The 23,743-nt window shown below is 45.1% G+C and overlaps 1 protein-coding gene across 1 annotated transcript in view; it reads right to left on the reverse strand.

Moving 5' to 3' along the window:
- LOC144769208 (echinoidin-like) overlaps nucleotides 1-23,743 on the reverse strand; it is a 141,789-nt gene that overhangs the window by 74,677 nt on the left and 43,369 nt on the right. The window contains exon 3 of the mRNA XM_078653236.1: nucleotides 8,031-8,152. Coding sequence (XP_078509362.1) covers nucleotides 8,031-8,152 — 122 coding nt within the window. The remainder of the gene's footprint in view (nucleotides 1-8,030; nucleotides 8,153-23,743) is intronic.

A 23,743-nucleotide genomic window follows, 5' to 3' on the forward strand; every position in this document is an offset into this window, starting at 1 on the left:
GTAAAGTTAAGACTCCTAACTTTAGGACTCCTAAATGCCTTCTGTGAATACCTAAAGTCTTAAAATTGGGATTTTTCTCAGTTTAGTAGTAGTAAAGTTAGGAATCCTAACTTTACTACCACTAAATTGAGAAAAACCCTCATTTTAAGACTCTCGGTATTCACAGAAGGCATTTAGGAGTCCTAAAGTTAGGAGTCCTAACTATTACTATTACTAAATTGAGATAAATCCTAATTTTAAGACTTTCGGTATTCACAGAAGGCATTTAGGAGTCCTAAAGTTAGGACTAAGTATGGGCAAAATTTGCGAATTCGCGTTCCGCAAATTCACGCGAAATTGAATTCGCAATCCGCAAAATCCGCGAATTCGTGCAAAATTGAATTTGCAATCCGCAAAATCCGCGAATTCGTGCGAATTGCGGATTTTTGGGTTTTTGCGTGTTTGTGGGGTTTTTTGCGTGTTCACTGGGTTTTTTGCGTGTTCGCGGGGCTTTTCGCAGGGTTTTTTGCGTGTTCGCGGGGCTTTTTGCATGTTCGCGGGACGCTTGCATGGCGAAGTTACCCATGCAGTCGTTTATGGGCACAGCACCCTCTGGTTCACCCCTGCCACCCTCTGGTTCATCACTGCCACCCTCTGGTTCACCACTGCCACCCTCTGGTTCACCCCTGCCACCCTCTGGTTCACCACTGCCACCCTCTGGTTCAGCACTGCCACTCTATGGTTCACCCCTGCCACCCTTTGGGTCAGCACTGTCACCCTCTGGTTCACCACTGCCACCCTCTGGTTCACGACTGCCACCCTCTGGTTCATCACTGCACCTCTGGTTCACCACTGCCACCCTCTGGTTAACCACTGACACCCTCTGGTTAACCACTGTCACCCTCTGGTTCAGCACTGCCACCCTCTGGTTCACCACTGCCACCCTCTGGTTCACCACTGCCGCCCTCTGGTTCACCACTGCCACCCTCTGGTTCATCACAGCAACCTCTGGTTCACCCCTGCCACCCTCTGGTTCAGCACTGTCACCCTCTGGTTCACCACTGCCACCCTCTGGTTCAAGACTGCCACCCTCTGGTTCATCACAGCACCTCTGGTTCACCACTGCCACCCTCTGGTTAACCACTGTCACCCTTTGGTTCAGCACTGCCACCCTCTGGTTCACCACTGCCATTCTTTGGTTCACCACTGCCACCCTCTGGTTCACCCATGCCACCCTCTGTTTAACCACTGTCACCCTCTGGTTAACCACTGCCACCCTCTGGTTCACCCCTGCCACCCTCTGGTTCACCACTGCCACCCTCTGGTTCAGCACTGCCACCCTCTGGTTCACCACTGCCACCCACTGGTTCACCCCAGCCACCCTCTGGTTCACCACTGCCACCATCTGGTTCAGCACTGCCACTCTCTGGTTCACCCCTGCCACCCTCTGGTTCAGCACTGTCACCCTCTGGCTCACCACCGCCACCCTCTGGTTCACGACTGCCACCCTCTGGTTCATCACAGCACCTATGGTTCACCACTGTCACCCTCTGGTCAACCACTGTCACCCTCTGGTTCAGCACTGCCACCCTCTGGTTCACCACTAACACCCTCTGGTTCACCCCTGTCACCCTCTGGTTCACCACTACCACACTCTGGTTCATCACAGCACCCTCTGGTTCACCCCTGCCACCCTCTGGTTCAGCACTGTCACCCTCTGGTTCACCACTGCCACCCTCTGGTTCACGACTGCCACCCTCTGGTTCATCACAGCACCTCTGGTTCACCACTGCCACCCTCTGGTTAACCACTGTCACCCTCTGGTTCAGCACTGCCACCCTCTGGTTCATCACTGCCACTCTCTGGTTCACCACTGCCACCATCTGGTTCACCCATGCCACCCTCTGGTTCCCCACTGCCACCCTCTGGTTCACCCCTGCCACCCTCTGGTTCACCCCTGCCACCCTCTGGTTCAGCACTGCCACCCTCTTGTTCAGCACTGTCACCCTCTGGTTCACCCCTGCCACCCTTTGGTTCACCCCTGCCACCCTCTGGTTCAGCACTGCCACCCTCTGGTACATCACTGTCACCCTCTGGTTCATCACTGTCACCCTCTGGTTCACCACTGCCACCGTCTACCGAGACCTTTTGTGACGCACCTTCAGCACAAAAGATGCGCCATGGTGCTGGGTATTAACAACGTGACGCATCTCTCTGTGAGATGCGTCACGTTGTAAAGCCCTGGGCCATCAGGAGGCATTCCGACTCAGCCTCCTAAAAGTGGCTGAGTGAAATCTACAAGATTTCACTCAGTCACTTTTAGGCCAATGCTGCGTCAAAACCCTGCGCCTGCTTGAAGCAGGCGCAAGGGGTTTTATGCAGCATTGGGGAGATAGGGCCCCCCCAGAGCATTGCTGGAGCTGCGTCGCAAGCGCGACGCAGCTCCAGCAATGCGCTGCTTTTACGGCAGAGATGCGTGACGCATCTGGGCCGTTTTTGCCACATGGTGCGCCGGATTGTAAATGCGGCGCACCATGGGTGGCGGAGCTGCGGCGCACTTACTGATTAGACAGTAGAAAGTACTCCAGTTGAGTAGAGGTATTGCACAAAAAGGTGGCATCTTCGTGGACAAACATGCAGGGCGGGATTCATTCTGCCCCCTGTTAGACTCGTGTTTTTGTGCCCTTCTGCCCTCTGTTAGACTCGTTTTCCCTTGTTTTTCTGCTCTTCTGCCCCCTGTTATACTCGTTTTGTGTGCCCTTGTGCCCTCTGTTAGACTCATTTTTCCCTTGTTTTTATGCCCTTCTGCCCTCTGTTATACTCGTTTTTTGTGCCATTCTGCCCTCTGTTATTCCCTTGTTTTTGTGCCCTTATGCCCTCTGTTAGACTCGTATTTTGTGCCCTTCTGCCCTCAGTTAGGCTCGTTTTTGTGCCTTTCTGCCCCGTTAGACTCGTTTTTTGTGTCCTTCTGCCCTCTGTTAGACTCGTTTTTCCCTTGTTTTTCTGCCCTTCTGTCCTCTGTTAGACTGGTTTTTTGTGCCCTTCGGCCCTCTGTTAGACTCGTTTTTCCCTTGTTTTTCTGCCCTTCTGCCCTTTGTTAGACTGCTTTTTGTGCCTTTCTGCCCTCTGCATCACCACATCATTACTCAGCGCTACCCCAGCATCACTCAGCTCCACCACAGCACCACTCAGCACCACCAGAGCATCACTCAGCACCCACACAGCATCACTCAACACCATCACAGCACCATTCAGCACCACCCCAGCATCACTCAGCACCATCCCAGGATCACTCAGCACCACCACAGCACCACTCAGCATTACCACAGCACCACTCAGCACCACCACAGCACCACTCAGCGCCACCCCAGCATCAATCTGCGCAACCATTCAACAACAACTGGTTCAAATATGTTCTCTCAGTGTTTCAAACTTTATTACAAATGTCACAAAAAGATGTTAATATTTCACTTCTGTTCTTGGATTTTCGTCACAATAAAATACACTGAACATAATCTTCACAAAAGTTATTTACAAAAGTTTAAGCTATTGCGATTATAAATTAAAATCACTTTTATTTAAGTATTAATTATTTAAAAAAATTAAAAGCCATTGTAATTTGTAATATCAATACAGCTAAGTCACGTAAATACAAAACATGCGAGACCTATTGCATTGCAAATGCTTGTTTGTACTTTGTCATCTACGAGATCTTTACAATGTTTCAAAAGAGAGAAAGAGAGAGAGATAGAGAGAGAGAGAGGGAGGGAGAGAGAGAGTGAAAGAAAGAAAGAAAGAATGAAAGAAAGAAAGAAAGAAAAAAGAAAGAGAGATAGAAAGAATGAAAGAGAGAGACAGACAGACAGAAAAAGAGCAAGAAAGTGAAAGTGAAAGTGAAAGGGAGAGCAAGGGAAAGAGAGGGAGAGAAAGAGAAAGAGAGAGTAAGAGAGAGAGGGGAGAGAATGAAAGAAAGAAAGCAAGAAAGAAAGAAACAAACAAACAAACAAACACACAGGGAGAGAGAGAATGAGAGAGAAAGAAAGAGAGAGACAGCGAAAGAGCAAGAAAGTGAAAGAGAGAAAGAGAGGGAGAAAGGGAGAGAGATAGAGAGGGAGAGAGAAGAGGAGAGAGGGATCGAGAGAGAGAAAGAGAGGGAGAGAGAAAGAGAGAAAGAGAGAACGAGAGAGAAAGAAAGAAAGAGACAGAGAGAGCAAGTAAAAGAGAGAGAGAAAGAGAGAGAGAGACATGGAAAGAGAGAGAGAAAGAGAGAAAGACACACAGAGAGGGAGAGAGAGAGAGAGGATGAGAGAGAAAAAGAGAAAGAGAGAAAGAAAGAGGGAGAGTGAGAGAGAAAAAAAGAGAGAGAAAGAGAGCGAGAAAGAGAGGATTTGAGAGAGAGAAAGAAAGAGAGGGAGATAGAGAGAAAGAGAGAGAGAACAACGGAGAAAGAAAGAGATAAGCAGAGAAAGAGGAAGAACTTGAAAGAGAGAGAGAAAGAGATAAATAAAGCAAGAAAGGCGGGGAAGAGAGAGATAGATAGAGAGAAAGAGAGAGAGAGAAAGAGAGGGAAAGAGAGAACGAGAGAAAGAAAGAGAGGCCAGATTTCTGAATGGCCAGATTCCTGAGTTGCTCCTACAGAACATACAGCTTTTTATTTTTAGCAAAATGCATATGAAAATTGCGCTGTAAAGGTCTCTTTTAGTTTAACCCCTCCTGACAACTAAAAATGGGTATATTTGCCATCCTTTCCCTTCTTCCTGTTTTTTATAACTGTAAGTGCTTCCTGATGAGGTTTAATTCCTGGGACAGGTGCCTCGTTGCCTACTTGTAACTATTCTCTGACCCTGCTTCAAGGGTCAGAGCAGGGTCAGAGAATAGTTGCAAGAAGGCAACGAGGCGCCAGGAAGCACTTCGCAGCAGGTGCCCAAGTTGAAGTTAATTTCTTTGTAACCCTTTTGTAAAAGGTTACAAAGAAATTAGGTTCAACTTTTGCACCTGCTGCTGTAACCCTTGCTTGGCTGAAAATTCGTCCCCGCTGATTCGCGGATTTTACCGCGATTTTGTGAGATTCGCGGATCGCGAAATTGCGGAAAATCCGCAAATTCGCACGCGAAACGGATTTTACGCCCACCCTTAGTTAGGACTCCTAATTTTACTACTACTAAATTAAGAACAATACTCATTTTAAGACTTTCGGTATTCACAGAAGGCATTTAGGAGTCCTGAAGTTAGGAGTCCTAACTTTACTAATACTAAATTGAGAAAAATCCTAATTTTAAGACTTTCAATATTCACAGAAGGCATTTAGGAGTCCTAAAGTTAGGACTCCTAACTTCTGTGAATTCCCAAAGTAGTAAGTTCATTCTGTGAATACCAAAAGTAGTAAGTGCATTCTGTGAATGCCAAAAGTAGTAAGTGCATTCTGTGAATACCAAAATAGTAGCAAGTTTAGGATTGAGTCTTAAGTTCATTCTGTGAATCAGGCCCAGTATGCCTGGCCTATATGTAATTACACTCCCTTTTATTTTGATGCATCATCCAGAGTAGGTGGGTGGAATTATCAATAATTTGGTTCTTGACCCACTGAGGGTATAATCTGATATAACAGTTTCACCAACAATATATCCACTTACCTGTATGTATATGTTTCTATTTTAATGTGTTGTTTTAGTTGTGCATGTGTAATAAAAGTACTTTCCTTTTTGAAAGAAAAAATACTGATGGGACAATGATTAATTGAGTCTTGTTGTTACTTACTAGTTGAATGGGTTTATCTGCTGACACCATCATTCTTGAGTAGGTATTGGACTGCTGTGGGTCACTGCTCTGAGAGCATCAAATACTGCAATGACATATTTGGCTTCTATTAACAAGACTTTGCAGACTATTCCTTGTGAAAGACACCTGTGTTGTAACTAATCACCTAAGCACCCAATTCCAATAGTAAATTGTTTGTGCTTTTACAAAACAAATGTCCATTCAGTTATACAGAACTCACTGAAACCAAATGGTGCAAGGGCATGCTGAAAGAGATGTCCACCACATGTTTTGTTCTGTCTCACCTGAGTCACCTACTTAAGATTTTACTTGTTCATCATTGCATTATAGTGAGATTTCCAGTTACTGTTATTATAAATTGTTTAGTATCAAATTGTGTTTTAACTTGATAGACTTAAATATACTGTGCAAGTGTCATTTTCTTTAAAATGGAGCACAAACTGAAAGTGGTAGAGGATATGGTATAATACTGTATGGATATTTCTAAAACACAAACAATTGAACTTACACTCTTCTAACACGCTTCCACCGCAATGTGAAAAAAAGGTTTGCAGAAACTATACTGTGTATTATGTTTTCCCAGCATGTCTACAAGAACTACACGGTAGCTCTTGATTTAATTTTGTTTCCATTAATTCAGTCACCAATGCTTTAATTTTAACATCATTCTCAAATGTAGATGTTTCTGTGAAACTTCATGAGATATTTGACCAGCCCAAATATCAGATCACAGACACCAACCTATTATGTTTGCATCAGGGTTGATAGTTTGATTTGCATTACTTGTTATGCATTAAAACAGTGCTATGTGGAGATGGAATGTGTCAGAGATGCATTCATGGAAGTCAATTAGGGGTCACCATGGCAGGAACCACTACCCCTGGTTATGCTCCTAGCTACCCCCAATACTGCCCTTGCTATCCCTGCTCTAAAAGGGGAAATTAAGTCAGCAGACGGTGAACAGAAAGTAAAAGTACTCCAAGTATTCTGGTTATGTTCTGGACTTCACCACTTCTTTCCTTTTCCTTATCTCATAAGCAACCAGGAGCGGGTTTTATAGAAAGGACTGTACAAACATCTGCTGCAACTTCTATAGTGGCACATTAATACTGGAGTAGAGGAACTGCACATGTGTGGAAACATAGGGGCTCATTATAATGGCGGGCGGGCCGCCCGCCATCCTATCGGAAACCGGGACCGCCTGCCCTAAGGGCGGTGGACCCGCACGCACCATTAGGATGTGCCCGCCACAGTGGCGAGCACATCCTGTATTTATAGTATTGTGGCGGGCGGAGCTCTCTGCTCCGCCCGCCACAATACTAAAAATGCTCTGCATCATTTACATAATCAAAGCGGCAGGCACCGCGTGGTGCCTGCCGCTTTGATTATGCAAATGCAGGGGGGTACCACTGGTACCCCCCGCGTGCCACCCCCCCTTGGGTCTTTACTCTGGGGGCCCACAGGGGGCCCCCAGAGTGAACACCGCTTGCCTTTCCGTGGCGGCATTGCCGCCGCGGAAAGTCATTGCACTCTTGCCATTGTAATATGGCTGGTGGTGTCTCATAGACACCGCCACCATATTAATCATTTTCCGTCCCGGCCACAATGCGACCGGGGCGTAAAAGTGGCGGGCGGTGTTTTGCTCCGCCGTGTTCTCCCCCGCCATTGTAATATGGTGGGGGGAATACAGGGAAGGATGGCGGACGGATTGCCCCCACCAGGCTGGCGGTGGCTACCGCCAGCCTGGCGGGGGCAATCCGCCCGCCATCCTAATGGACCCCATAGTGAGGGGTACCAGGAGCAGATATGCATTCAGTGCAGCTCAGAAAGATAGGGATGGAGCTCCATTCAACTGTGATCAGGGAATAAAAGGTTTTTATGAATCACTCCAAATTACAGGTTTAAAACAAACAGGGGACATTCATCATGGGAGACAAGTGGCCTAGAAGTGATTCTGTAGGTGAAATTTCCATGCAATTATATTTTTAAACTCTAAATCACAAATCAAACAAACAAAAAAAACTGGACACAGTGCTCTGCAAATTTTGATGACTGAAGATAATGGGGTTTAGGTTTGGAAAACAATAAAAAATATATATGTAATCTGCAGCAGAAACAGTGTATTCAAATCATATGTTTTTGAAGGGACTGGAGGAGTTGGGAGGTTCCCTATGGTTTTCTCTATCCCTTGAGGTTTTGGATGTAACTTGTTATGGTTCAGTGGATTTCCTCAATACATTATAAAAATCTTAAACTATGCATAAAGAACTTACCTCTGCTGCAGTCCAAGAAACCATTGAATCGAATCTCATGTAACACGCATTTTTATACTGAACCCAGCCGGTTTCACAGTTACCTTGAGCACACAAACATGTTTCCTGGGCATCTGCAATAACTGGTAGAGGGTAATGTATAGCAATAAAAATAGAAATGTAAGTAATTGGCAGAAAGATGGAGTTTTTATACAACTGAGAGCAATTTTCACAATTGATTTTGTTTGTACAATTTCATTTTTGAAATGTATACAGCCATTAGGTATTCATACATACACAAAGGAGCAATATTTCTCTAAGAATCTACCTTCTCAGTGAAACACACAAGAGAAAAAAGATATCTGGGAAGGGAGTGGGAAAGAGAGTGATGCGCAGCCAAGGAGGGAGTTGAAACCAACACAGGTGAAGGAGAAATATAGATGTAAGTGATCTAAAACGCTTAACATCTTAATGGTACTGTGATACAGCTCTATTGTACTATGTTATTACAGGAGCTTAGTGTTGCAATGTTACAGCATTGCATACGTATAATCACTCTATCCACATTGTTTGGAATGTGCAGTTTCTCTAGGCTCTCCCCAGAGTTTTGCCTTCTGTTGCTGAAGCCATTTTTGTTAGCAATAAGACTATGTACACGTTACTCCTGCTAACCTTTGGTAAAGGGCTTGTGCTCCCATCTCTAAACATGATATAATTGGTATACTTGAGTGGCACATTTATTTTACTTGTAAGTCCTTAGTATATGGTAGGCAGGGCATGTAAATTAAATATTACCAGTAGGCCGCAGCATTCATTCAGCTTACACATGGACCTGCCTCTACTTTGTCTGTCAAGTTAGGCTGGCACCAAACCCAGTAAGGGGTAAAGGAACTGACCAGAACTGGCTTGAGGATGGGAAAATGCCTGGCTCTTTCCACAGGCAAGATAAGAGTTGTCCATACAAGCCTCTCCTCAGAACATTTCTAGACCTGTGTGGATCAGGTGAAGGACTACACGGATGTCGGAGGAATTTGTAGGAAGACACGTCTTGCATTCCGTGAACTCAGGATTTCAGAATTGAATCCAAAGATCAGTTGGCTAGCTTCCTCTTTAAGTTACAGGGACACAAAGAGCTTCCAGATGCCTCTCTCTGCAAGTGCCCTCCTGACCAGTTACAACTGGACCTGCCCTTCACCCTGAATGATGGCTTCTGCTTGAGTAAGCCCCACTCTTGAAGTGGTACCCATGAGGTTCTCGGCCCTTGGCTGGAGTTAGAGTGCACTCTTTCTGCCCACGCTACGAAAGCTGGGACTTACACATTGTTTGACAATTTTTATCTCTAGAGAACTGGCAGGAGGCTGAGACTGCGGTGAAGCTGAAGCTGTTGACATCGATTCGCCTGTCTAATTGAATTTGCATGTTTGCCCCTGGGAAAGAGTATTCATTTCCAGAATGTTTTCTAAATCTACACGTAGAGGGCTTCATCAGGACCAAAGCCAAACAACAAGTAATTGACATTGAGGCCTTCCTGAGCTTAAAACGTCCACCTTCATCGATGACTGCACCAGATCGCACTCTTTAGCAACGCATCACTGTTAAGCTTCGGTTCTAGCTTTTCCTACCGATGACTCCTTAACAACCACTTTTTTCCAGAAAAATGTAATGTTGTAGGGTAACCTTTCCACCAGGATGCACCTTATCACTGTATCTGAACCAGGCTCCATCACAGTCAACCTTAACTTTTGACTTTGACTTGGTCTAGCATCCTGCAGTTGGCAATTTGTGCTTTTTGCACAATTTTAATTCACATTTTAAAATAAATATCTCTGGTTCAACTTATAGGATTTTTGGTATAATTTCTTTTATTAAAATTTACTCTGTTGTATTTTAACTGCACTACTGTTGGATTACTGAGTAAAGACTTTACACAGATAAGCTTGAATATTTTTTTGCAAACCTACCAGAAGGTTAAACTTAGGGTTATTTAGTAATGTTTGTGGTTCGCGCTCTACAAATCTCTGTTTCATTTCCTTTCATCCTGATGATAAACGTGATTATTATTTGAGGTGGAATCTCACCCCCACAACTTATACCCCAATTTCTTTCACTCATCATAATTACACCTTGTTGTAATCATATAGTCACTACACCCAGAGACTGATAAATTTAGACATATATACCCATGCATATGTTTATGTCAGTCAGTCAAAAAACTTAATTTCGATTTTTAAAAAAATCATAAAAGTTATCTAACATACAAAAGGATAAAAACAGTGGGTTTACACGTACAGGTTGTCCAGTATAGCAACAAACACACTGAAATGTCATGATGTAACAATACATATCTAAAATCTTTACAACGCACCTTATTAACAATACATTCTATAATTTCATTTCCTCATTAGGCATTTGTACAGTAAAGTGCAGAGTGCTAAATTATTAAAGGGAAACTACAAGATCTGGGCAAATAACGATTATCCAGTTGTTTTAATTTTCCAGCGCATCACCCATAACCAGCCCAAAAACTTTGCAACAGCGATGACAATAGGACCCTCCAAAGATGATTTTATGATCCTAAATGCCTCACTGCTGGACCGGGTTCCTATATTTAGACAAATAGGTTTCAACCATCTAGACCTTGGTTTATGATACAATGGACATACAAAAAATATATGTAGCACGGATTCCTTCATATCCTCACGGGAGGGACAATTGCTACAATTAGATATACACCATTTATTCATAAATACATTTGTTGGTAGCGATCCCACCCCGAACTGGTGATACAGTTTCCTATACCTTTTTTAAGTATTTAGATCCCAGTAACTCTGATAAGAAGCCTCGTACTTGGCATCCTGAAATGTGGTAGTTAGTGATGGAGTGGTGTTAGGTGAGAAGTGCCTCATAACTAACATGTTCCAGTACACTACCTTGAGCTCAGTTTTAGATGGAAAACTACTTTCGGCAGGTGCTGTCCAGAGGCGGCTCATCCCCATCTCGCCAAGTGTATTTTTAACACTCCTTAGCCATGGGATTTTCCTGGCAACAACCAGATCTCTAACTTCAAGTAGGGCCAATGCATATCGCAATAATTCGGGAGTGACCCAAAGCCTCCTCCAATAGTCTATTGCCCTATAGTGAGCCACATCTCTGATCGACTGACAACCAAGATCCAAGTACAGGGGTAGTAGCGGGATAGACTGTGGAAGGCCGATTATCGATCTCAAAAATGTAGTCTGGGCCCCCACCAAATTGTCGAGATTAGCGTAACCCCACAACTCAGCCCCATAATGGATTGAGGCAGTTGTATGTTTATACATAAATGAGGCCATGCTCAAACGAGGGCTGTTATCCTGTTTCTGATCTAAGACAATCTTGGAGAGAAATATAGGTGTGTATATTCATCTCCAGACAAATGTGCAGGTGGCACATCAGTCTACTTTAATACCATATATGTCCTATATCGGCAGAAGAGAGGGATAGGAATCAGGGTTGGAGCTAAGACTCATAATACTCTAACTCTTAGTATAGGAGAGGCAGTCCCACACCCATATGAAATGTATATACTGGGGTGGGATCAAGCCCACAAGGTGTGGGAAATCAGTAGGTTCCTAGGTATTTTGGGAGATACAATGTTGCACAGATAACAAGCTTTCAGTTCTGCTTTAACTCGTTCATCAATGTCTGGAAACCACACTCAAACCCTGTGGACTCTTTTAGTGGCAGAAATGCCATAATGTCCTTTGAGTGCCAGTTAAATAGCCTGTTGCTTCAGGCTTTCAGGACTAACTAATCTTGCTCATCCTAATATGATATCGTCATGTGCATCAGAGAGTTCTTCGCTTTGAATACATGGCGCTCAACATCATCTGTAAGTGGTTGGGTAGGCTTTCTCCATGATTGCGTTACAATGATTTATTTAACCTCAAGCATAACCTTGTTAGTGCTAGTAGCTATCGGAAGCTGTTAAATGGAAATAGCTGCAAACACACTTGACTTTGCTATAAAATTGATTTAGGCCTCAGCTGCTTTGGACTTTGTACTATGACGCTGTAGCAGTACTCCTGAAAAATAGTCTGCAAGGTTTTACTCCTTACCAGGTTTATGCACAATAGTGTAAGCACTCCTGCAGAAGTAACCCCCTCTCACAAACCCTCATTACTGATAAGCTTTATTTTTCAAGTTGATAATAAGCATGTTCAGTTTGAAATAGACACTGGCTAGCATTGGCTACAATGTGTCCATTGTGTTGAGCAAGGATTGCGCCCAACCCCACCAGGCTTGCATATACCAAAATCTCTGTATGCAGATTCAGGTCCAAGTAAGCCATTCAGTTGCATTTTCAATAGAAAGTTATATTTTGTTGAATCTTTGGTTGCATTGAAATGAGCATTCAAATAGAATCACAGTGCTAAAATCGTCAATGTACCTGGAGCAGTAGCTAGCAATGCATAAGAAGGATTGTTGCATGGTCGTATCAAACCTTATGGAGAACAAGTAGATGACAATGCTTGTACCTTGTAACTCACACTTCTCAGCATTTAGTGTGAGTCCTTCATCAGCAAGCAGATAGCATACTTGTGTGAGTGTTTTATCATGTTATTTTTGTGTAGCACCAACATTAATATATCCTCACTGTAATGAAAACCATCTGTAACAGGCTGAATTAGTCGATGAATGACATCTTGAAAGATTTTTACAGCTGACGACACACCAAAACTGAGTGTTTTATACCTGAACAAACCAAGTTGAAAAAGTAGTAATGTACCTACAGTTTTCTTCCAGTTCAAGTTAATGGTAACATTTGGTCAAATCTAGATGGGATAAAACTTTGGCACCATTCAGCAGTTCAGCTGTTTAATAATGTCTGCAATGTGTTGACCTGGATGTCTTTCTCTTTCAATTTTTTTTCTAATATAGTTTAATATAATGGGAACTACACATGAAGATATCGGGTATCAGAGCACTTTACATGGCATCAGTTTTGATATATGAGGAAGTGCTTTGTTGGCGTGCCTCATTTCAACACAAATGTGCACTGAACCTCCATTCTCCTTTTTTGGCACTATCACAGTGGGTGAAACCCACAGTGTTGGACCAATTGAGCGCTCAATGATATTCTAGTTTTTTCTCAATGGCTTACTGTAGGTGAAGAGCAATTCGAGGGAAACATCCTTTACAACGCAACTTTTACAACGCAGTGCCTTTACGACGCAACTTTTACAATGCAAACTATTACAACACATTGCGCTGGGGGGCGCTCTAGGATAGGGAATAAGTTTAATTTACTGTCCAACACCTTCCCTAGTGTCCACGGGGACTGGGGTTGGAATAGTAAATTAAACTATTCACTATCCAGCGCCCCAAAGAACTATGCGTTGTAAAGGTATTCGTTGTAAATACCGCGTTGTTAAGGCATGCGATGTAAAAGTATGCGTTGTAACATCATACATCCGCAAATCGACCATGTCTGTGTGTAACAGGGCAAATGTCTTTATTAATGTGAAGCTGCACCTTCATTGTCTTAAGTTTCCCCAGTCCATGAAACACTGTTGGGAATTGACTTACTATTTCATAATAGGCATTGCATTTTTAGTTAATTGAGACCAGTCCCAAGTCAGCAACTGTATCAAAACGTAATAAGCATGCACTGCATGACCGAATTTGGAGGACATGAATGGGTGCTTGCACTGTCTTTTTCTTGCAACATAATGACTACAAATGATTCTTGACTCTGCAAAGGTGTAGAAGCTGCCCAGGTGTACACCTTTGTTCTCGATGGTGTGAGATGTGGTATCAAAGATAGTTTTTTGTGTTCTTTTCTGCTGGTTTGATGTTTATCGATGCACCCACCACTGTCTAAAATAAACGTTGTAGGGCAATCATTCACCTTTTAGTACAATGTTCTAATTAACTTTGTTGTTACATGTGGCTATTCTTTTTTAAATTTGTGTTTTTCTTTGAAAGAGCCAATCATATATGCACTCGTCGGTCTGTTACTTGACACCGTCATCGCAAATCCATCTTTCTCACTGTCACTCAATTATGATGTTACCACACCTTTAGAAGATGTATTTGATGATGATCGACTTAATTTTATGTCCACTTTTCCTAATTGAATTGTCAATTTTGACTAGTGGGAGTGGCAACAGAGCTTTTGAAACTTTCACCTTCTCATCTCTCCATGAGGCACTTAGTTTCTCTTTCACTTTACCAACTCTTATGGAATGTTTTTTTTTCCCGCAGCCTTTGCATATCAATCAATCAATCAATCAATCATCTACACTTGTATAGCGCACTACTCACCCGGAAGGGTCTCAAGGCGCTTGGGGGAGGGGGTCCGCTACTGCTCGAACAGCCAGGTCTTGAGTTGTCTCCTGAAGGCGAGGTGGTCCTGGGTCAGCCGAAGGTGGATGGGGAGGGAGTTCCATGTCTTGGCCGCCAGGTAGGAGAAGGATCTGCCTCCGATGGTGGTTCTTCGGATGCGTGGTACGGCGGCGAGGGCGAGGCTGGTGGACCGTAGCTGGCGGGCGGGCGTGTAGAAGGTCAGGCGGTCGTTGAGGTACTTGGGGCCCAGGTCGTGGAGAGACTTGTGTGCATGGGTGAGGAGCCTGAACGTGATCCGCTTGTTGACGGGGAGCCAGTGCAGGTCCCTCAGGTGGCCGGAGATGTGGCTGCGTCGGGGGACGTCCAGTATGAGTCGGGTGGAGGCGTTCTGGATGCATTGGAGTCTTTTCTGTAGCTTGGCTGTGGTTCCGGGGTAGAGGGTGTTTCCGTAGTCCAGTCGGCTGGTGACGAGGGTCTAGGTGACCGTCTTCCTGGTTTCGGTCGGGATCCATCGGAAGATCTTGCGAAGCATGTGAAGGGTGTGGAAGCATGATGAGGAGACGGCGTTGACTTGTCTGGTCATCGAGAGGGAGGAGTCCAGGATGAAGCCTAGGTTGCGTGCATGGTCTGTTGGCTTGGGAGCGGTGCCCAGGGCTGGGGGCCACCAGGAGTCGTCCCAGGCGGAGGGTGATGGTCCCAGGATGAGGACTTCCGTCTTGTCTGAGTTCAGTTTCAGGCGGCTGTTCTTCATCCACTCGGCGACGTCTTTCATCCCTTCGTGTAGGCTGGTTCTGGCGGTGTCTGGGTCTCTGGTGAGGGAGAGGATCAGCTGGGTGTCGTCGGCGTAGGAGATGATGTTGAGGTTGTGTTGGCGTGCGATGGCAGCAAGAGGTCTCATGTAGACGTTGAAGAGGGTGGGGCTGAGTGAAGATCCTTGCGGGACGCCGCAGATGACTTTGGTGGCCTCGGATCGAAACAGGGGGAGGCGGACTCTCTGTGTTCTTCCGGCGAGGAACAAGATGATCCACTCCAGTGCCTTCTCTTGGATGCCGGTGTTGCTGAGGCATTGGACTAGGGTGCGGTGGCAGACAGTGGCGAATGCTGCAGAGAGGTCCAGGAGGATGAGTGCCGCTGTTTCCCCGTTGTCGAGCAGGGCTCGGATGTCGTCGGTGGCTGCGATGAGGGCGGTCTCGGTGCTGTTGTTGGCTCTGAAGCTGGACTGCGAGGGGTCGAGGGATCCGTTCGTCTCGAGGAATGCGGCAAGCTGTCTGTTGACGATCTTCTCGATGACTTTGGCAGGAAAAGGGAGGAGCGAGATGGGGCGGACGTTTTTGAGGTCGGTGGGGTCTGCTGTTGGTTTCTTCAGTAAGACGCTGAGCTTGGCGTGCTTCCAGGTCTCTGGGAAGGTGGCGGTTTTGAAGGAGGTGTTGATGACGTCCCGGAGTTGGGGTGCGATGGTGGAGTCGGCCTTGTTGAAGACGTGGTGGGGGCAGGGGTCGGTTGGGGATCCGGAGTGAATGGTGCGGGCTGTGTCTTCGGTGGTTACCGTGGTCCAGGTGCGGAGGGTGGCGGTGGGGTGCGTTGGTTTGACGGTTGGGTGCGTCTGTCTATGTCAGGACATTTTACCTTCATGCGGAAAGGAGGATACACAGCAGAAACATCACTCTCTGGGTCTCTGCCTTGGGTTTCTGCTTACAATTCATTCTCAATGCTAATGCATTTTTGTTTTTTTCAGCTTCCTTATCAGTAGCCTGTCAATCAGCACGTTCCTCCAATCTTGCAGCCATGAGCCCTTTCTCCAAAGTAATTCAGAAAAGGGGGTGGTGATGAACAGAGTGTCTGAATTAAGCAGACCACTCTTACCCAGTCAAAAGATCAGGGCTTGATCCATCACCGTTATTTAGCTCACTGCCCCATCCCAGCTCAGAACCTGGCTATATGCAAATTAGTCTGTCCCTGGCCCAGTGCATCATGGGAACAGGGCAGACCAAACTACCAAACCAATTCTTCACCAGAAAGGAGACAAGCTTCCGGGGACCGGTTTCTGCCATTTCAGGCGTCGTCGGCCCGGCTTGCTTGAATCCTGATGGAGCAGTGCGCAAGGGACTCATGTCTGAGTATACCCTTCCACGCTTCTGGTGGACAAAATGATTCAGAAAAGGGGGTGGTGATGAACAGAGTGTCTGAATTAAGCAGACCACTCTTACCCAGTCCAAAGATCAGGGCTTGATCCATCACCGTTATTTAGCTCACTGCCCCATCCCTGCTCAGAACCTGGCTATATGCAAATTAGTCTGTCCCTGGCCCAGTGCATCATGGGAACAGGGCAGACCAAACTACCAAGCCAATTCTTCACCAGAAAGGAGACAAGCTTCCGGGGACCGGTTTCTGCCATTTCAGGCGTCGTCGGCCCGGCTTGCTTGAATTCTGATGGAGCAGTGAGCAAGGGACTCATGTCTAAGTATACCCTTCCACGCTTATGGTGGACAAAATGATTCAGAAAAGGGGGTGGTGATGAACAGAGTGTCTGAATTAAGCAGACCACTCTTACCCAGTCCAAAGATCAGGGCTTGATCCATCACCGTTATTTAGCTCACTGCCCCATCCCAGCTCAGAACCTGGCTATATGCAAATTAGTCTGTCCCTGGCCCAGTGCATCATGGGAACAGGGCAGACCAAACTACCAAGCCAATTCTTCACCAGAAAGGAGACAAGCTTCCGGGGACCGGTTTCTGCCATTTCAGGCGTCGTCGGCCTGGCTTGCTTGAATCCTGATGGAGCAGTGAGCAAGGGACTCATGTCTGAGTATACCCTTCCACGCTTATGGTGGACAAAATGATTCAGAAAAGGGGGTGGTGATGAACAGAGTGTCTGAATTAAGCAGACCACTCTTACCCAGTCCAAAGATCAGGGCTTGATCCATCACCGTTATTTAGCTCACTGCCCCATCCCAGCTCAGAACCTGGCTATATGCAAATTAGTCTGTCCCTGGCCCAGTGCATCATGGGAACAGGGCAGACCAAACTACCAAGCCAATTCTTTACCAGAAAGGAGACAAGCTTCCGGGGACCGGTTTCTGCCATTTCAGGCGTCGTCGGCCCGGCTTGCTTGAATCCTGATGGAGCAGTGAGCAAGGGACTCATGTCTGAGTATACCCTTCCACGCTTACGGTGGACAAAATGACACCGTTATTTAGCTCACTGCACCATCCCAGCTCAGAACTTGGCTATATGCAAATTAGTCTGTTCCTGTCCCAGTGCATGATGGGAACAGGGCAAACCAAACTACCAAGCCAATTCTAGTACTGGGAAGAAAACAAGCTTCCGGGGACCGGTTTCTGCCATTTCAGGCGTCGTCGGCCCGGCTTGCTTGAATCCTCATGGTGCAATGAGCAAGGGACTCACATCTGAGTATACCCAGCGTGGAAGGGTATACTCAGACATGAGTCCCTTGCTCACTGCTCCATCAGGATTCAAGCAAGCCGGGCCGACGACGCCTGAAATGGCAGAAACCGGTCCCCGGAAGCTTGTCTCCTTTCTGGTGAAGAATTGGCTTGGTAGTTTGGTCTTCCCTGTTCCCATGATGCACTGGGCCAGGGACAGACTAATTTGCATATAGCCAGGTTCTGAGCTGGGATGGGGCAGTGAGCTAAATAACGGTGATGGATCAAGCCCTGATCTTTGGACTGGGTAAGAGTGGTCTGCTTAATTCGGACACTCTGTTCATCACCACCCCCTTTTCTGAATCATTTTGTCCACCATAAGCGTGGAAGGGTATACTCAGACATGAGTCCCTTGCTCACTGCTCCATCAGGATTCAAGCAAGCCGGGCCGACGACGCCTGAAATGGCAGAAACCGGTCCCCGGAACCTTGTCTCCTTTCTGGTGAAGAATTGGCTTGGTAGTTTGGTCTGCCCTGTTCCCATGATGCACTGGGCCAGGGACAGACTAATTTGCATATAGCCAGGTTCTGAGCTGGGATGGGGCAGTGAGCTAAATAACGGTGATGGATCAAGCCCTGATCTTTGGACTGGGTAAGAGTGGTCTGCTTAATTCAGACACTCTGTTCATCACCACCCCCTTTTCTGAATCATTTTGTCCACCATAAGCGTGGAAGGGTATACTCAGACATGAGTCCCTTGCTCACTGCTTCATCAGGATTCAAGCAAGCCGGGCCGATGACGCCTGAAATGGCAGAAACCGGTCCCCGGAAGCTTGTCTCCTTTCTGGTGAAGAATTGGCTTGGTAGTTTGGTCTGCCCTGTTCCCATGATGCACTGGGCCAGGGACAGACTAATTTGCATATAGCCAGGTTCTGAGCGGGGATGGGGCAGTGAGCTAAATAACGGTGATGGATCAAGCCCTGATCTTTGGACTGGGTAAGAGTGGTCTGCTTAATTCAGGCACTCTGTTCATCACCACCCCCTTTTCTGAATCATTTTGTCCACCATAAGCGTGGAAGCGTATACTTAGATGTGAGTCCCTTGCTCATTGCACCATCAGGATTCAAGCAAGCCGGGCCGACGACGCCTGAAATGGCAGAAACCGGTCCCCGGAAGCTTGTTTCCTTCCCAGTACTAGAATTGGCTTGGTAGTTTGGTCTGCCCTGTTCCCATGATGCACTGGGCCAGGGACAGACTAATTTACATATAGCCAGGTTCTGAGCTGGGATGGGGCAGTGAGCTAAATAACGGTGATAGATCAAGCCCTGATCTTTGGACTGGGTAAGAGTGGTCTGCTTAATTCAGGCACTCTGTTCATCACCACCCCCTTTTCTGAATCATTTTGTCCACCATAAGCGTGGAAGGGTATACTCAGATGTGAGTCCCTTGCTCATTGCACCATCAGGATTCAAGCAAGCCGGGCCGACAACGCCTGAAATGGCAAAAACCGGTCCCCGGAAGCTTGTTTCCTTCCCAGTACTAGAATTGGCTTGGTAGTTTGGTTTGCCCTGTTCCCATCATGCACTGGGACAGGAACAGACTAATTTGCATATAGCCAAGTTCTGAGCTGGGATGGTGCAGTGAGCTAAAAAACGGTGATGGATCAAGCCCTGATCTTTGGACTGGGTAAGAGTGGTCTGCTTAATTCAGGCACTCTGTTCATCACCACCCCCTTTTCTGAATCTTTCTCCAAAGTAGGCATTTCTCACAATAGGCGCTGTTGGAATGAATCAGAGAGGCAATCGTTGGTAACTCTAAGACGCATGGCTTCTTTATCATTCAATTTACTGAACTTACAGTGGTTTATGAGTGTATAAAGTCTCTCAACAAAATTACTTATTGCTTCACTAGGTTGCTGTCTTGCTTGGGCAAAGATATACCTTTCGTAGTTGACATTCGGCAGTGGATTGAACTTGACTTTCAACTTCTTCTTGATTTGGCAGAATAATACTTCATCAGATTGTGACATTTTCTTTATCACTTCTTTTACTCCATCACCTGCAAGGTTCTTTAAGTATCTGATGATCTTTTTGTCATCTGGTTCTTCTATAGCATCTATGAAGTGATCATACATTTTCGATACAGGCAGTCTGGCATCAATATTTCTCTTTTTTGCGGTATCGACTAGAGGTGGTGGATTCAGGAACACGGCTGCACTGTATTTGACACTTTTCCTGTCCTCCATTTGTTTAGCGGTTCAGACAGCGTTTATCTTTCAGAATCCTTTGGCATGGTAGCATTGTTGCAAGCATCTACCTGCTCACCAGCACTTGGGTAATGGTGCACGAGCTGAAGTGGGCGGGTGCTATCTTCCTTCTTCACAGTAACTAATGATTTTGATTCTTGCACATGCTCTTCAGGGCTCTCAGCTTTACGAATGTTGCCTAGTTTTTGCTGCCTTTAGCATTTCCCTATGACCAGTCATCTTTGCCTTTAGTGCTTCCCTGCACCTGGCTGTCACTGCTTGAGCACTTCTTCATACTTGGCCGTCACTGTCTTTAGCATTACTGTTTTGTATTGGTTCTGGCTCTATGTTATGCTGTGATGCAGTATCTCTTCTTTCACCCTAACCAGTAGACTTCTGGCCGGCTTACTGACGGTGCACCTCCATAGTGCCTTCACCTTCTTCGAGGGCATCTCAAAAGCTGGAGCTGCACTTTGAATCCACATATGCCAACCGTAGACGGCTTCTTGGGGCAGAGGAGCAGTTTGTTTCAGCAAAGAACAATCTCAGGGAGAGCAGTATTTATCCTTGGGGGGATGTATCCCCTATCTCATCCCCAGTTGTATCCTCCTACCCAGCATACAGCAGGTAACAGACAATGCCATACATGGAGCTCTGGTTTGTACACCTTTAATCTTCAGCATGCAATGTTAACTAAGCACACTTGTCACAAACTTTATTAACCATGCCCGGCCAAACCCAACAGATTACATAACACTTGTAAGTCTGCCAAACTATAATAGTGGCCTTGTACGCACAAGCACGGGAGAGGACAAAAGCACCCTAAATGACTTGATTTCTACCATGCAGAGACATCTGCCTTTCTTTTGAGTTCCAGTTTTGCTTTGTGTAAATATTGCAATGAGTGATTTATTGAAGTTTTAATGTGATCATCAAAGCTGTTCTTAATGCTTCACACGCTCCTGCAATAGGATTCCAACCGCCACAAACTCGAGAGAAGAAGGAACCTGCTGACCAAGTCAGGCCATGACTTCATGGAAAGACGCCATTCACTGAAATTGCGCCTTCAGATCTGTATGTCATTTGGAATTGCGGAGGATGTAGGTGACTGAACGGATTTTTATAATTTTTTATTACAAATAGACTCTGGTGGCAAAGCACAACTGACAGTGTCCCCAGTGGGGGGCATGCTGGGACATGTAGTCACGCTACAAAACCGCATGGTTTCCTCCAATGGGAGTGATGTAGCAGGCACATAAAAAATCCACAAGACGAGCATCAGAGCATGCGAAAAAGGCACACCAGCTGAAACACGTTATGCCGCTAAAGAAAAAATAAATCTCTGCAGACTCAGTCAGTTCCCTGTTGTTTCTTGAGGAGAACAATTTGGAATATATCTATATCTAACATATGCACCTAAGCTCACCAAAATACTGTTACTTTTATCCTCAATCAGTAGTACCACAGAAAAACAACACAAATTTTTGAATTTCCGAAGGCAAATGTTCCAAAAGTGATCCACAGAGGTTAATGTATCAGGTCACTCTATTCCAATTATAGACATGAGAAGACCCGTTTGGTAATTGCATTATCTCCTTTATCCACATAAAAACTATTGATTGGATAGTGGTGATTGTTGTTTATTAACCACATAATATTCAACTTATTTTCAAGTATTAGAGTTGTCTGCGTGGATGGTGGACAGCTCAGAGCCCTAGCTTTGGCGGGTGCAAAATAATTTGCCATGCTCACAAACTTAACTCTGCACATAAAAATGTAAAGCCAGTCCCATAGTTTTCAACTTATGTAAGTGGGGGTGTTAGAGTGTACAAATGTAGTGAAGGACCTCATTATTCTGCAGAAATTCTTTGTAAAACTGTACCTAAATTTCATATAAAATCACCATCTCTGGTATGATCATGTCCAGTTTCTTTAACATTGTGTCAAGTCCACTCTACTTCAGATTACAACAATTTAAAGTGTGCCTAAAATTCAGTCGATTCTTGAATATCTCATGTAGTGAAACTTTCCTCATACAAATTAGTAGAAACTTTAGCCTTGTCTAAAAGTTACTCTTTTATATTGTCACCACATGCACCCGAACATTATTATTCTGGTTATGGGTCTTGGTACTCTGTGTAAGAGCTAAAGAACAATGATTTCTTCATAGTGGACCAATCTACAAGTGGCCTAATGTAGAAGATTAGACCTTGGTTGATGAATCTCCTCTGAAATTAGGAGATTGATAACCTACCTCATTTGCTTCCTAAAAATTATTACTTTGATTTTGTGGTCCCACACTGGTATTTCAGACTTTCAGTTCATTTAAATAACCAAGTGGCCAGAGCCTGTGTGATACACTGGTATACGTTTTAAGAAGTAGTGCAGCATTCAATTCCCTTTGAATACAGTGAACACAGTGATATTCTTACTCCTGGAAACATCTTTACTAGGCATATCTCAAGATCTCTACAATATACCATAGGATCTTACAGCATCATTTTGTACCATATGACATGCATGCTTTAGTAATTCTTCTTCAAAATTGTCAGAAATCCCCGGTGTTCTGTGATGTATGAATGCTGACAGAGTCAACCTTGGTACCTAGTCTTCAGCGAACAAACAGGAGATAACCCCAATGGCTTCAATATAGCCCCTGGCTGTTCAGAGATGATGGAGAATGTGACGTGGCATTTGATAGCAACAGCAATCTGTCATTCTATATTTAAAATAGATTATTCACAATAAATTGGATAAACGCTAAGGAGGCTAAAATCATGACAGTCTAATCAAAATTGGGATCATTTATGGATCATATCATACCACCTTCCGTACACTGTGTGCACAAAGAAGATACAATTCAAAACATATAAAACTGTTCACAAATTCATCCATGCCCATGAACTAAACTGCTTAGCCAAAGTCTTCTGCCCCTAATAGCCAAATAGGCACCTTGCATATTTTTCAGTGATTCTACTAGTGGTATTCCCAAGCAGGTTTAAAATATCCAAGAATCGCCCTAGTGATTACGCTCCCATTGATCTTAAGCCCTGACAAGATCTTTCTCTGCTGTAGCAAAATATAAGAAATCTGTACAGGGGCATGAACCACAATTCTGAAGTTGCTTTATCGGATTAACTCTTTCATTGTTTTTAGTAGAGATAGCTTGTACAAGGCCGTCTATGTTTTCTGAGCAATGTGTTCCTTCAGGGGGAATTTAGTATCCATGGTTGATCATAGAAAGGAGGCATTGGCAGAAAGTTGAGCCAGGTTTGTGGTAAATATTTTTCTCTTTCTCAGTAAATACCAGGAAACTTGTCTTGGCTTCAGTTTAGTACTGGACATGCCGATCCAGATGAGGTGCAGGCAAATTATGAGGTGGTGGATGTCTGGAAAGAGAGGACATTCAGGAACATGCATTGTTGCAGATTGGTGAAGGTTGATGTTGTTATTGTTGGATAGTCCCCAAGAGGCTCTATGTAGAGGTTGAAGATGAAGGTGCAAATTAATAGGACCTGGGGTTCGTACCACTGTCAAAGCGTTGGTGCGAAAAGAAAAAGTGGGGGATCCATTAAAGTATAGCGCCTATGAATCCAACGTAAACATTTAGAGTATGCATAATGGAGGGATAGTCAGCAGTGCTGAAGGCAGCTGAGAGATTCAGCTATATTAGGATGCAGGGGCCATCATCATATCTGGGCAGGAGATCTTTGTCTAAGATGTGTAAAGTTGCTGTCCCTATGCTGATCTGAAGCTAGGCAGCTTGCCAATGAGAGTGATG

The sequence above is a fragment of the Lissotriton helveticus genome, chromosome 1_1, assembly GCF_964261635.1.
Source record: "Lissotriton helveticus chromosome 1_1, aLisHel1.1, whole genome shotgun sequence".
NCBI lineage: Eukaryota > Metazoa > Chordata > Amphibia > Caudata > Salamandridae > Lissotriton > Lissotriton helveticus.